Source organism: Mandrillus leucophaeus, unplaced genomic scaffold, assembly GCF_000951045.1.
Source record: "Mandrillus leucophaeus isolate KB7577 unplaced genomic scaffold, Mleu.le_1.0 Scaffold295, whole genome shotgun sequence".
Classification (NCBI taxonomy): Eukaryota; Metazoa; Chordata; class Mammalia; order Primates; family Cercopithecidae; genus Mandrillus; species Mandrillus leucophaeus.
Genome location: NW_012103087.1, coordinates 1,067,336 through 1,082,846, shown reverse-complemented (window position 1 = coordinate 1,082,846; position 15,511 = coordinate 1,067,336). Strand labels below are relative to the sequence as shown.

Here is a 15,511-nt window from a genome sequence, read left to right as displayed (position 1 = left end):
TAGTTCTTATTATTTTGAGATATGTTCCATCAATACCTAGTTTATTGAGAGTTTTTAGCATGAAGGGCTGTTGAATTTTGTCAAAGGCCTTTTCTGCATCTATTGAGATAATCATGTGGTTTTTATCTTTAGAGAACACTGGAAATTAAACGATGGCTTGCAGCAATCTGGAGAGCATTTGTTCAAGGAAAATGGCTGTGTCTCAGTATGAACAGTGAGCTTTTTAACTTGCCCTATTTCTATCCTCCCCTTCCTTGGGGGTAGCCTTAGAAATGAACAGCCTGCAATGATGGTGAAAATCAGCAGTCTGGCAGCCATGGAAGGGGCAGAACAGGAATGGGGGACCTACGGAGCCTCAGTCTTATAGAATTATCATTATTTGACCTGTCCAGGGGTTTCTAGGAATACCCCACCTGCAAGGCTGTCTTTATTAGGCCTGACTCAGAACTTGCCCAATGTGAAAAGTCTTTTCCCCAAAGGCCTTTGTAGAAAATGATTACAGGCAATTGTTTAACTTCTTGGTTGCTTGAGGTATTGGCTAACAGTGGGGCAAACATGGGCTAATCAAGAAATTTAAAAGGGAAAGCTCAGGAATAAGATGCTCATAGAGGCTTGTAAAGGCTCCAAAATATTTGTGAGACTCTAGAAGACCATGCACACATTTCCTGTGAATATGTTCAGGACAGATCTGAGAAGGCCCCATGATCTTACCTCTGGCTGATCTTGATGATCTGCACACACAGAAAGTGAAGGCTAGGCTAGAACTGTCAAGTGCCAGGCTGAGTGAGAAGGTGTGCCCTAATGTGCACATAGAGCCCCTTGGCAAAGACTAGAAGACTTATTGGTTTCAGGTGTTTAAAGAAATCTCTGTCGGGTCATTAGTATTTAAATCACTAAGCTAACTGAGCACAGGCTTCAAGGGCTGCACATAAATATAGACTTCACAGAATTCATTTAGAAAAGTCACTAAAACAAACAACAATAAACAGTAACAACAACAAACAGGAGAGGTGGGAAAGTCCAATTTCCAGAGTTGCTACATTATGTTATTTAAAATGTCTAATTTTAACAGAAAATTATGAGACATATAAAGAAATAAGAAAATGCAGTCTATACCCAGGGAAAAAGCAAAACCAGTCAATAGAAACTGTTCTGAGGCTGGGTGCTGTGGTTCATGCCTGTAATCCCAGCACTTCAGGAGGCTGAGGCAGGCGGATCACCTGAGGTCTGGAGTTCAAGACCAGCCTGACCAACATGGTGAAACCCCATCTATACAAAAACAAAACAAAACAAAACAAAACCAAAATTTAGCTGGGCATGGTGGCGTGCACCTGTAATCCCAGCTACTTGGGAGGCTGAGGCAGAAGAATAACTTGAACCCAGGAGGCAGAGGTAGCAGTGAGCCAAGATTGCACCACTGTGCTCTAGTCTGGGCTACAGAGCAAGGCTCTGTCTCAAAAAAGAAAGAAAAAAAGAGAAAGAACAAAAGAAAGAAAGAAAGAGAGAGAGAAAGAAAGAAAATAACTCTTCCTGAGGAAGCCAAGATACTGACCTTACTAGACCAATACTTTAAATGAACTATTTTTACATGTTCAACAAGTGAAAGGAAATCAAATATAAAGACTAAAGGAAAGTAAAAGAACAAATCCTCATTAAATAGAGAATATAAATATTTGTTTTAAAGGACCAAACAGAAATTCTAGATTTCAAAAGTATAATAATTGAATGAGAAATTCACTAGAGTGGCTAGATAGCAGATCTGAGTACGCAGAAGAAAGTATGAGAGAACTTAGATATAGGTTAATTGAAGCTATCCAGTCTGAGGAAGAGAAAGAAAGAGGAATGAAGGAAAAATGAATAGAGCCTCAGGGACTGCGAGATACCTTCAAGCATGCTAATAATGCATAATGGCAGTCTCAGAAGGAGAGAGGGGTAAATGGGCTAAAATAATATTTAAAGAAACAATGGCTGAACATTTCCCAAATTTGATGAAAAACATTAATCTTTACCTTCAAGAAAGTCTATAAACCCCAAAAAATATAAATTCAAAGAGATCAAGATCCACACCTAGACATATCATAATCAAACTGTCAACAAAGACAATGAAAGAATCTTGAAAGCAGCAAGCATACAGAAGGACTCTTCAATAAGATTAACAGCTGATTTCTATCAGAAATCACAGAATCCAGAAGGCAATGGCATGACATATTCAAAGTGCTTAGAAAAAAAAGAGTGTCAACAAAGAATTCTATACCTAAAGGCAATTTATTTTCAACAATGATGCCAAGACCATTCAAAGTGGGCAAAGAATAGTCTTTTCAATCAATGGTTCTGGGACAATGGATATCCACATTTAAAAAAATGAACTTGGGTCCCTAATTCACATCATATACAAAAATTAACTTGGAATGAATCAAAGACTTAACTGTAAGAGTTAGAACTATAAACTCTTTGCAAAGAACACTATCAAGAGAGTAAAAAGACAATGCACAGTATGGGAAAAAATACTTGCAAATAATACATCTGATAAAAGTCCAGTATCCAGAATAACCATAAAATGACAAGCTAATTAAAAAACATACAAAGGAGTTAATAGACATTTCTACAAAGAAGATACACCAATGATCAATATGCATGTTAAAAGATGCTCAACATCACTAGCCATGAGGGAAATGTAAATCAAAATCACAATGAGATACCAGTACATGCCCACTAGGATGGCAATAATAATGATAATAATAAGGTTATTATAATGAACAATAAAAGTGTTAGTAAGGAAATGGAGAAAATTGAACCCAACTATTATATTGCTGGTATGAATGTGAAATGGTGGTATTGTTTTGAAAGATGATTTGGAAGTTCCTCAGAAAGTTAACAAAAGTTACCATATGGTCTGGCAATTCCACATACATACACTCAAGAAAATTGGAAATAAAAATCTGTACACAAATATCCATAGCAGCTTTACTTACAGTATCCAAAAAGGGGAAAAAACCCAAATCTTCATCAACTAATGAATGGATAAACAAAGATGGTATATCCGTACAATGGACTGTTATTCAGCCATAAAAATGTATGAAGTACTGATAGATACTACAACATAAATGAAACTTAAAAAAATATGCCAAGTGAAAGAAGCTAGACAGAAAGGGCTATATATGTAATGTGTAGAGGAAAATCCAATAGAGATAGGAAATACATTAGTGATTGCCAGGGGCTGGGGGAAGAGGAAAGATGGAGAATGATTGTTAATTGGTACAGAATTTTTTTGTTGGGAGAGAGTTATGAAAATATTTTGGAAGTAGAATTAGAATTAGGTTGTTAAATACTTTAAAACAAAAAACAGACGGGCGTGGTGGCTCACGCCTGTAATCCCAGCACTTTGGGAGGCCGAGGCGGGTGGATCACGAGGTCAGGAGATCAAGACCATCTTGCCCAACATGGTGAAAACCTGTCTCTACTAGAAATGCAAAAATTAGCCAGACGTGGTGGCGCACCTGTAGTCCCAGCTACTCGGGAGGCTGAGGCAGGAGAATCACTTGAACCCGGAAGGCAGAGGTTGCAGTGAGCCTAGATGGCGCCACTGCACTCCAGCCTGGGCGACAAGAACAAAAACTGCGTCTCAAAACAAAACAAAAGACAAAAGTAAAAAGTAAAAAAAATAGAATTAGACTAGGGATGGTTACTGAGTCTTGTGAATAGTCTAAAACCCACTGAATTGTGTACTTTAAGACAGTAAATTTTATGGTATGTTAATTATATCTTGATGTTTTAAAAAAGTAGTACAGTGTCTGAAAGGTAGTATTGGCCATTTGAATCTCTGTTAACATTTTCTTGGGTGGCCTTCAGATTTTTGATTAAGAAGTTGACCTTGGCAATTAGGTGGTGGGGGGAACACAACCAAAAGGGACAAACCAGCACAACCACACACAATCACACAACCCCTCCACCTCCACCACAGTCAAAAGCAAGCACAGGTGCTTCCAGGGACTGTGAAAATGTGGCCACATTTGTTTTCCCAGCAAACCATTTTCTTTAACAATATCCCCAATTTGCATATCCCCCACTGAGCTGAAATCAGTATAACTCTACAGGCGAAAGTCAGCAGGGGTAACCTACCTGTAATATTATTTTGTTGTTCCATCAATAATTTACTTATTTCTGAAAACCAACAGTCTCTGATTTCTTTTGAAGCTGCCTGCAATTACACATAAGAAAACACTATGAGTATAAGACTACCCTGAGTATTAATTGCAGAGTTTTTATTCTCCCAGTGACCGTTAGCATAATGAGATAGAAAACACTCGTCGAGTTATGGGAACACAATGAGGAAAGAGTAGAGGAGACCCATGGGGAAGGCATGAGCTTTACCTGCAGGATGTATTTCTCAAGTCCATTTCGACTGGCAATTTCAAACTTTCTATGGCTCCCCCTTCCAAGCTGGCGAATTGAAAGTGTCGTCAACTATTATAAAGAGGGAAGAGAAATGTTCTATACCATCGTTTTCTGATTTTAAAATAGTCCCTGTCAATCACTCTAATCCTTTCTGTCCCTGACAGCTCTCTTCTTTCATCTTCCTTTCAAGTTTTTGCTTTCCTCTCTTAATGACCCCAAGACAGCATAAAACACAATCTGGTACAGTGTCTTCTGTCTCATCTGCTTCAGAAGGTAACACAGACTGTTAACTTTCCACTGTATCTTTCTGCGGAGGCGCTGCAGCCCTCAGCCTTTCAGTGAAGAGACCATTTCTCCTTCAACACCTATTTTACAACTTTCTACATAATAGTAACTGAACAAGGATCCATTAAGAAACATAAGCAACAAGGCCGGGTGTGGTGGCTCATGCCCCTGTAATCAGTCCTGTAATTCCAGCACTTTGAGAGGCCTAGGTAGGTGGATCACCTGAGGTCAGGAGTTCGAGACCAGCCTGACCGACACGGTGAAACTCTGTCTCTACTAAAAATACAAAATTAGCTGGGTGTGTTGGTGTGCGCCTGTAATCCCAGCTACTCGGGAGGCTGAGGTAAGAGAATTGCTTGAACCTGGGAGGCAGAGGTTGCAGTTAGCCAAGATCATGTCATTGCACTCCTGCCTGGGCAACAAGAGCAAAATTCTGTCTCAAAAAAAAAAAAAGAAAAAGAAAAAAGAAACATAAATAACAAAGGCTACTATGAACAAATTAACAGCTTTAATCACAAGAGCATAAATGTATAGGTGTGTGACTCCTGTATATGTGTGTGTGTGTGTGTGTGTGTGTGTGTGTGTGTACCTGATAGCTAACTGGCTATACAGATAGCTAAACAGTTTCTAAACAGGCGAGAAAACAATGCTTGGTGTGGGCCTGGGTCCCTTAGACCCCAAGGTCAGGACAATGCCTGCACTTAGACACAAAGATGCACCGTTGAGAAGGGCAAATCTAAGATGAAATCCAGCCCATGTTCTCACCACTATGCCTTTCACCTCTCTTTCACCTCTTTGCCTGGAGGAAAGAGGGTACTTTTACTAATTAGTTTGTCCAGACCGGCTACCATACAGTCTTTTTTCTCTAGTACAAAGGCATCTCCTATGCCAGCCCTGGCCCTGTCTAGAGACTGATGGTAAGCTCTGACCCTGGAGTCAGACAGACCTGGGTATGGATTCTAGCTGTGTGGGGTGGTATTTGGCAAGTTAACTTCACCTCTCTGCACTGCAGCTTCCTCATCTGTAAAATAAGGAAACAATCTCTCTCTTTCTGCACAGGGCAACTCCCAGAGGCAACAGGACTCCCTTTACCTTCATGGCCTTCTTGAAGCTGTAATGAGGAGACAATCCCTGGTCCCCAGGCTCCATTCGTATCTTACAGAACACTATTCCCCTTTCAAATAGGTAGATTTGCCTCTGGCTGGGCTTAAATCGAATCAAATCCTTCATTTTATAACGATCCTTGTGAATTGTCCAGACGCTGAAAGGGCCGTGCAGCAACAGCTTGCCTAGTTTTCCAATATCATCCTTTTGGAAACACACATACAGGAAAAGAAGCTGTAAAATTACTTGACAGAGAAAGAAGCCTTTGTGGCCTGTTTTCAAATTTTAGAAAGCGTGCTTCTTTGAAGTTTACAATTCTAACAGTGCTATTCAGGCTGATCTGTCACTAAATCAAAACTACAATTTTGTGAGCTTCACTGAGTGTGGCACCGTTTAGTTATACAAGGAAATCAATTCAGCTATGAAAGGTAATGCTATACGTAAAGAATGCTAGAAATACTTGAGCTAGAGATAGGGGACTGTGATATTTTTGACTCAGTTAATTTTTAACTAGCAGAATTCAATTTCCTCTGCACTATGTTTGATAAGTGACAGTCTCCTTCAAAGGGACAAGAAATTAACATTCCAATTATGTCCAGGAGAGACAGAATTTTGGCTGCATTATGGACCTATGAGCATCTGTGTGTTCCATCTGCATCCTAACTTCTGCTTCAGGTATATGAGAATCTGAGAACATGAAGCTTTTTCTGAAAAGAGAAAGTTTAGTATGATCTAATCTTCATAACATTGTAATGGAAACATTAACTGCATTCAGCTCTGGGTTTTTCAGAGTGAGTCAACAGTGCCAAGATAATACCAAATGACAGGGAAAAGTCTGTTTGACTCCAGGTATATACTGAGTTGCCTCTCTCTCCACCAGCAAGGCTGCCTTTGCCACATGTCTGGTTGAAAGTCCAAATGAGATGACCCTGCCTTCTCTGAGCTCTCTTCAAAAGACAGTGGACTAAGACGAGCTGGGAGCGAGACATTTTATCTGGTATTTTTCAAAACTTTGATTGCTTAAAGCAGATAAGAATTCATTTCCCTGAATAAAAACACCAAAAGGAACAAATTATTTGAAGGGGACAAAGACAAAGAAATCTCTCTAAGTGACCTCTAGCTGAGATCAATCCTTATGATTCCTGAGTTAATACCGGAAATACATACTCCATTCATAATTCATTGGGCATTTTTATAATTTATAGTTTATATGTTAGGCAAACTTTAGGTTTGTTTTTTTTTTTTTAAAGAATTGACTTAACTTCTGAAACATTAAAAGAAAAACTTCAAGAGCAATAAACTCTAGTCATTTCTATGGTGTCTATGGCATTATTTTCTATGTTAATTTTTTATTTTCTTCTTTGGAAAATTTATATATGTCGACTGCGGTGAATGAAACCCTCAAACGTCCAGGAACGAGGCCTTCTTTCCTAAAAGCCAATGCTCCTGTTCTGTGTTAACAGTTCACCACATTCCAAAACAGAAGGGTGGATAGGCCCATGAGGACCCTGGATAATTTTTTCACTCTATCTGCATCCATCAAGGATCTACTCAAATGTGATCACTACAGATCTTAGTGATTACTTTTTCCTTTAAACTCATTCAGTTCGTACTCAATATCGACATAAATAGTGCAGGAAGTATGTTTTAGTAAAAGCAACTGGTAGAAGTAGATACTTAATATTTGCCACATAAACAAATGTTATCAGCACAGGTTGAGCATCCATAATTTAAAAAATCTGAAATCCTCCAACATCTGGAACTTTCTGAGAACCAATATGACACTGGAGGTGAAAAATTCCATACCTGCCCACGTGTGATGGGTGGCAGTCAAAACACAGTCAAAATTTTGCTTCACGCACAAAATTATTTTTTATTTATTTTTTTTTTGAAATGGAGTCTTGCTCTGTTGCCCAGGCTGGAGTGCAGTGGCACAACCTTGGCTCACTGCAACCTCTGTATCCTGAGTTCAAGGGACTCTCCTGCCTCAGCCTCCCGAGTAGCTGGGATTACAGGCGTGCATCACCATGGCCAGCTAATTTTTGTATTTTTAGTAGAGCTGGGGTTTCGGCATGTTGGCCAGGCTGGTCTCGAACTCCTGATCTCTGGTGATCTGCCCGCCTTGGCCTCCCAAAGGGCTTGGATTACAGGTATGACCAACTGCGCCCAGCCTTCATGCACAAAATTATTTAAAACATGTAAAATTACCTTCAGTCTAACTGTATAAGGTATACATGAAACATAAATGAATTTCGTGTTTAGACTTGGATTCCATCCCCAACATAACTCAATATGTATATGCAAATATTCCAATCCTCCCCTTAAAAAAAAAAAAGTCCAAAACACTTTTGGTCTCAAGCATTTTGGCTAAGGGATATTCAAACTTGTAGTTTCTATCTTACAATGTATTCACTCTCTACCTCACTTTAAACATTTGACACATCTTAGAGAAATACATACAGTATAGGCAGATAGAAAATAACTGAGAGAATTAGGGTGAAGAAAAAACAAAGAAGTTGGGAGGTTGGCGCCTGCCTGTAGTCGCAACTACTTGGGAGGCTGAGGCAGGAGGATCACTCGAGTCCATGAGTTGGAGACCAGTCTGGGAAACATAGGGAGATCCCCATCCCTAAAAATAAAGATAATAAATCAGATGAACTATTCCAGAAGGTGTAGAAGATGAAAGAAAAGATGAAGAGGTTATATGTAAAATGCATATAATAAAGTCATTTAAACTTGCTGCAGACTTGGCTCTGACTTTCTAATAGCAATACAGAGGGAAACATGGTGAGTGATATGATTTATTGTGTCTGAAGACATACACAAACAAGTTGTTCAGGAAAAGCACAGCTCTTCCTGTTAGGCTATAAGAAACATTTCTCCCAATGATATGTTGTCACTGAGCAACATCCTCAACCACGCTCTATGTTAGAAAGAGGAACATGTTTTAGGTAAAGCTGCTCGTAAGAACACATGTGGTCAGTGTGGAGGCTCAGCTGTCAAAGTAATTCTAGAAGAGGCTAGGATGATGGGGGAAGGGGAATAAGTCCAGGTGTCCTCTCTCTAATGACTTGTGGAAGATGGGGTGACGTGAGTTAAGGCATCTGCAAGGCTACAGACTATTGTTGTAGAGGAAACAGCCTCAACCAGAAATGCTGAAGAGGCAGCCTCAGGCAGCTAGGTTTGTGCTTTATTACCTCTGAACCTTCCTTCTCACCCCATCCACAGCCATGCTGCTGTACCTTCATAGGCAAGTTTTGAGGTTCTCACAGACATGAGATTTTGGGGGAACACTCTTCAATCCAGTACAGGGGCATCACTGAACGAACTTGGATAAATCAGTATTCCCTCACTGTGATGAGTCTTTTGCTTCCTGTCCCCTACTCCCAAGCACCACTAAATGTCAATAAATAAATACGAGGGAATGCCAATAAATAAATAAATACCAGGGAACATGTATCTGAAAGAGGTTGTGCAATGTGGCCTCTGACCTTGAGATCAATTACAGTCTAGTTGGAAAGAAAAGGTACACATGACAGAAAAGGTCATTCTTGCTCCTACTCAGGGATGTGAATTCAGAGAGGCACCAGCAGCTGACCATAGGGCCCCCAGCATAAAACAATGTGCCAGGGGTTGGAGGTGGCAATGTAGTATCTCCCTGAACTGAAGAAAACAGGAGGATGCGGTGACCAGCAGGAGATGGGGTTGTGAGATGCTTTAGGGGAAAGCAGGCAGCGGAATAAACAAAAAGGAAACAACTATGAAGTAGGTGAGTCATTAGAAATTATGAGGAAGAGGAAGACAGTGACGGAAGGGAAAAAAACAGTCAGTAGGTGGTAAGAGGAGGGGCGAGCAGGCATGTAGGTGCACTTGACACATACAGGCAGGGCACATGGGTAAGAACCCCGGCTCCCTCCCCAGGCCCAGGCCCAGGCCCCAGAGCTGCTGTGGATCCCAGGTTTGTTCAGTTCCCATCTCCATGAGCCTGGCTTTGCCATCGTGACTTCTTGAGACGCCGCAGGTCAGCTTTCCAGTAAACCCATTATCACCGGAAGTGACTGGAGAGAGTCGCTGGGTCTTTCAAGTCTGGCAGAAACATACGGGCACATATCCTCTGGGTCATATTGCACAATGGTTCTCAGACCACACATATGACGGGATCGCCCATCTCCACACCCAAGGTCCAATCTCCAGCGGGTGAGCACATGCCCTACGCGGTGCTGATGAAGAGCAGGCACACACGCTTCACCGTCATCACGGTGTGTGCTGTGTGTAGCTACTCCGCCTCCAACAGGAAGCTGCAGGGACATTCCCTGAGCAGGAGCAAGAATGGCCTTTTCCATCATGTGTACCTTTTCTTTCCAACTAGACTGTAATTGATCTCAAGGTCAGAGGCCACGTTGCACAACCTCTTTCAGATACATGTTCCCTGGTATTTATTTATTTATTGGCATTCCCTCGTATTTATTTATTGGCATTTAGTGGTGCTTGGGAGTAGGGGACAGGAAGCAAAAGACTCATCACTGTGAGGGAATACTGATTTATCCAAGGAGTTCATTCAGTGATGCCTCTGTACTGGGTTGAAGAGTGTTGCCCCAAAATCTCATGTCTATGAGAACCTCAAAATATGACCTTATTAGGAAAGAGGGTCTTTGCGGATATAATTGGTTAAGATGGGGTTGCACTTGGTTAGGATGTGTCCAAATACAATGACCAGTGTCCTTATCAAAAGAGAAAACAAAGAAATGGAGACGCATGCTGAAGGAACAGCCATGCGAGGGCAGAGGCAGAAATTGGAGTGGGGCAGCTGTCAGTCAAGGAACTCCAAGAATTGCTGGCAGTCACCGGAAGCTCTGAAGAGGTAAGGAAGGATTCTTCCTGAGAGCCTTCAGAGGGAATGTGGACCTGCTCACACCTTGACTTTGGATGTCTAGCCTTCAAAACTGTGAGAGAATAAATTTCTGTTGTTTGAAGTCAAGTAGTTTGTGGTTCTTTGTGACATCAGCCCTAGGAAACGAATATACTCCCAACTGTTTTCCACTAGTAACAAGTGTGGCCATATCACACGGTGTATGGAAGAACCTGATGGTTGTGAACTCAGGGATGGAATATAGGGGCTACCTCAAACGAGTAAGTGATAAGTTAGATGGCCTCCTCTGTACAAGAAGTGATAGCAAAATCAATTAGTAAATGCTACCATTTTCATGCCTGGGCATTCTGTAGGTCAGAGCCCCGATACAAGGATTTCAAATGTGACTACATTGGCCAAATGAAGAGTCTGGCTGAGAGACTGAATCTAGGGAAGCTGGCCTCAGGAAGAGCTTCTTTTGGGTGCCCACGTTTCCATTCCTGGTAGTAAGAGTTAATGTGACTCTCACAAACTTATTGCACAAAGAAGCAGGAAACATCTGTATAAATGGATCCACACAGAGCCTGAGTCCAGAAATGAAAAGCAGAAGCTGTTGGAGCCTGTGATTACAATAGCCAGGGGCAAAAAGGTTTCTTCCTTTCCAGCCTGAGCAGGTCCCCATATAACTTACCACTAGGGCTGTTTATTCGGCATCTGCTGGGCGCCAGGCACAGTGCTTGGTGCCTTACCCATCATTTAATCCTCATTTACTGCCGGCAACCACCTGCAATACAGGTGTTATGGAGGGGTGCGGAGGGCGGAATGAACAAGATACTTTGCCTGGGTCACTAGGATTATTTACTCAGCCCTATCTCTGCAGCTAACACTGGGGTAAGGAAAGAGGAAACTGCAACAGAAATAAAATCCTGGCCCTAGTCCACAACGAACTTCCAATACAAATACATCCTTTAGTGGTTTATATAAATTTGTTCCAAAAAGGAAGACTGTTTCATTCAATCTTTACAATTCAACTTTGGAACTTGTCCCTGGCAAGTCAGAATTTAAATGCATCTCTATTATGCATTGGATTTGAAAAAAACTTTTTTTTTTTTGCAAATGCATAGAAAAAAATTATATCTCAGTGTTCCACAAAACAAACTTGTTTGGAAAAGAATTTTAAACTTCTGTGATTAAGTTAGACCCAGGACTAATTGAATATGCATAAAAAGGAGAAAATATAAATATCAGAAGGGATTTTTTTCTAGTTGTTTTCTAGTTGTTTAATTGTGATAATTTAATTATCACATACAATTTCTTTCCTTTATAAAACCAGGTTAATATTAAATTTCAAGCAGAGAAGCGAAGAGGTTAAACTCTGGATTCAGCCATGCATATAGCATGTGATTATAAACACCTGTAATAAAACTCTACAAAATGGAGACAGAGTCTCAGAATCATTTGAGCTGAGTTAGAGGTAGTTGTTAGTCAACTCTAATCAGAATCAGATAAACAGTGGAATAGCACCCTGGATAGGGAATGAACAAAAAATAGTCCAAACTGACAGCCATGTAATCTTGAGTGAGTTAACTCTTCTTCCATGGATCTTCTTTTGAATCAGAAGGTTGAAAATTCCAATGCCTACTCCTCCATAATTCAACAGGATTATACAAAACTGTCAGGAGGAATCAGCTAATGTATTAGATGTAAAAGTAAGTTAAGTCTTAGTAGAAAAAGTACCAAAAAGCATCTGGCAAAGGCACAGTTCTGAGGACACATGGTCAAAAAAGGTCCTTTGCTTTGCGTGTAAAATCTCCAAATTCTATAAGCTGGTACATCCTATTTGCATGCAAACTAGCTTGGAATGAAATTAAGGCAGAATATTATTTCCTCATGTTTTAACCATTCTTTTCTCACAGCCTCCTCCTCCTATGTTATTTACACTAAGAGTTTCCTGCTCTGTGTATCATTTCCAGGACATTCATTAGATTCAGGGAAATGAAATTTAATAGGGGTGGCTAACACATGATTCAAGATTAAAGAAAGAACAGAAAGATACCCCAAATTGACCTAACAAATTGTTCCCTTGACTTTCCTTAGCCGAAGAAGGAAGAATTATTACCAAGAAAATGATCCTTACACACAACATAACCCTACTCTGCAGTTTATGCATATCCTCTTGAATCATGCATCAGTCATGAGCAGAGGCACCTTGGAGTCCCAGGGGACAGTAACAGCATCATGGCTGGGATCACAGGGTTTGTGGGGCTAAGTTTCTGAGATCCAGGCCCAAGAAATACCAGCATGGGAAGTAAAAACATCTCATTTTTCGGACCTTAATAACTTTCATGGTTTGACTTATGACAAGGAAAGAAAAGTCATTTCCTCTACCAAGACCTCATACATGGTATGTTCAAAACCAGACAAAAATGAAAAGGAAAAAAAAGGAAAAAGTATAATACAATCACAAGTGACAAAAAAGCAGAAGAAGGGGTCACAGAGATATGATGTAAGAAGAACTTGGCCTGGCACAGTGGCTCTTGCCTGTAATCCCAGCACTTTGGGAGGTGGAGACAGGTGGAACATGAGGTCAGGAGTTCGAGACCAGGCTGACCAACATGGAGAAGCCCCGTTTCTACTAAAAATACACACACACACACAAAATTTAGCTGGGCATGGTGACGGGTGCCTGTAATCCCAGCTACTCAGGAGGCTGGGGCAGGAGAATCGCTTGAACCTGGTGGGCAGAGGTTGCAGTGAGTCAAGATTGTGCCTTTGCACTCCAGCCTGGGCGACAGAGCAAGACTCTGTCTCAAAAAAAAAAAAAAGAACTCAACGTGCCATTGCTGGCTATGAAGCCATGAGCCACGGAGCGTGGGTGGCCTTTTTAAGCTGGAAAACTCAAGGAGACAGATGCTAGTCTCCACAAAGGAAAGAAAATACCTTAATTTTAGCCCATGAGACTGTGTTGAACTTCTGACCCTGGAACTTCAAAATAATAATAATAATGAATTTATGCTGCTCTAAGCCACCAAACTTATGGTAATTTATTATGACAGTGAAATAAAACAAATACATCTGAATCAAAATCTAGAGTACTTCAAAGTAAAAAACAAAACAAGTCGAATATTAACTATGCTCCAGTCTCAAAGAGATCATACAGTTATAGAGGATGTTTTGCCTGGAATGCCTGGAACCAGCCTGCTCCGGATTAACACTGATGCTGGAGCTCAGCTCCCCAGTGTTGGCCTCTAAATGCATCTCTTGGGTTTTCATTGGACTATTTGGATTAAGGCATGTACACTGTATACTTTTGGGGCCTCTTCTGGGAATGTGTGATATAAAATTGGGGCAAGAATATAGGACCTGTTTCCAAAATACTTTTCTCAGAGAAACTCTGAAACAAGAAGACAAATCTTTCACTATTTTAACAATGCCACAAGTTAGAAAATCAATTGCTCCTCCAGGACTTTTCCTCTGCCCATTTATGTTATGGCCCTTGACTTTCTGGTTTGTCCAGACAGTGGGTCAATCCCACATTCAGAACCCTGAGGAATAAACCCAAGATTCCTGAAGATGCCAAGGGACTGCTTGGAATCTCGTAGCCTGGGTTTACTGAGCGATTTAGGTGACTTTCCTCAGAGTTCAATTTCTTTACCATAGACGATCTCTCTGACTTTGCCAGAGCATTTCCTTGCTGTGTAGTATTGCACCTGCCTTTTATGTGAGATGCTCTAATGCTGCTATGGAACATACCGGACATTCAGTCACTGCTGCTAGGTCCACAGCCAACTCACAGGACTTGATCAAATCCTCTATCACTGCCAAAGCTTGTTGTAGTTCAGCTGAGAATGCTGAAGCCTTGGTTCTCTTTGGCCCATCCTGTGGAAAACAAATGCCTTGTTGGAAATCAAAAGTATACAATCTGGAAAGCAAAGAAGGAAAACAGGACAGAGATGAGGAGCCGGGGATCCAGCCAACCCTGACTGAGAATGGTGGATATTGATCTGTCTCCCTGCTCCCAAAGCATGGTGGCTAAAGATGCTTGTGGTTTAGGTATATGATATAGAGACAAGCAAAATCATCTACTTTTGTGCATTGTACTAGTGAAGAATGGAGTTCATAAATCATGGAAATTATATTCCTGCTACATAAGAAACATATAGAACTCAGCTTTTTTTTTCTTTTTTTTTTTGAGAGAGAGTTTCACTCTCTGCACTCTCTCTCTCGTGCAGAGGCACGAACTTGGCTCACTGCAACCTCTGCCTCCTGGGTTCAAGCAATTCTCCTGTCTCAGCCTCTCGAGTAGCTGGGATTACAGGTGAGCACCACCATGCCTGGATAATTTTTGTATTTTTAGTAGAGACAGGGTTTTGCCATGTTGACCAGGCTGTTCTCGAACTCCTAACCTCAGGTGATCCGCCCCTCTTGGCCTCCCAAAGTGCTGGAATTACAGGCATGAGCCACTGCGCCTGGCCAGAATTCAGCTTTTTTAAAGCATGGAAAAACCTAGCTCCTTTTAAATAGGTTCCTCTCTCTTTTATACCCCTATTCCCTGGGGCTAATTGAAAAAAAAAAAAACCAAACAAACCACATGGCAGGGCACAGTGGCTCACGCCTGTAATCCCAGCACTTTGGGAGACTGAGACAGTCAGAGCACTTGAGGTCAGGAGTTTGAGACTAGCCTGGCCAACATGGTGAAACTCCATCTCTACTAAAAATACGAAAATTAGCTTAGTGTGGTGGCGGGCGCCTGTAATCTCAGCTACTTGGGAGGCTGAGACAGGAGAACTGCCTGAACCCAGGAGGCCCAGATTGTACCATTGCACTCCAGCCTGGGTAACAAGAGCGAAACCCTGTCTCAAAATAAAAAAAAAAAAA

The 15,511-nt window shown here is 41.1% G+C and overlaps 1 protein-coding gene across 2 annotated transcripts in view; it reads right to left on the bottom strand.

Annotated features, from left to right (window-relative positions):
* Nucleotides 1-15,511, bottom strand: part of MCF2L2 (MCF.2 cell line derived transforming sequence-like 2) — a 272,786-nt gene that overhangs the window by 21,928 nt on the left and 235,347 nt on the right. For both annotated transcript variants that reach the window (XM_011986157.1, XM_011986156.1), the window contains exons 22-25: nt 14,387-14,512; nt 5,773-5,988; nt 4,372-4,464; nt 4,120-4,198 (exon numbers count right to left, since the gene is read on the bottom strand). In XM_011986157.1, coding sequence (XP_011841547.1) covers nt 4,120-4,198; nt 4,372-4,464; nt 5,773-5,988; nt 14,387-14,512 — 514 coding nt within the window. The remainder of the gene's footprint in view (nt 1-4,119; nt 4,199-4,371; nt 4,465-5,772; nt 5,989-14,386; nt 14,513-15,511) is intronic.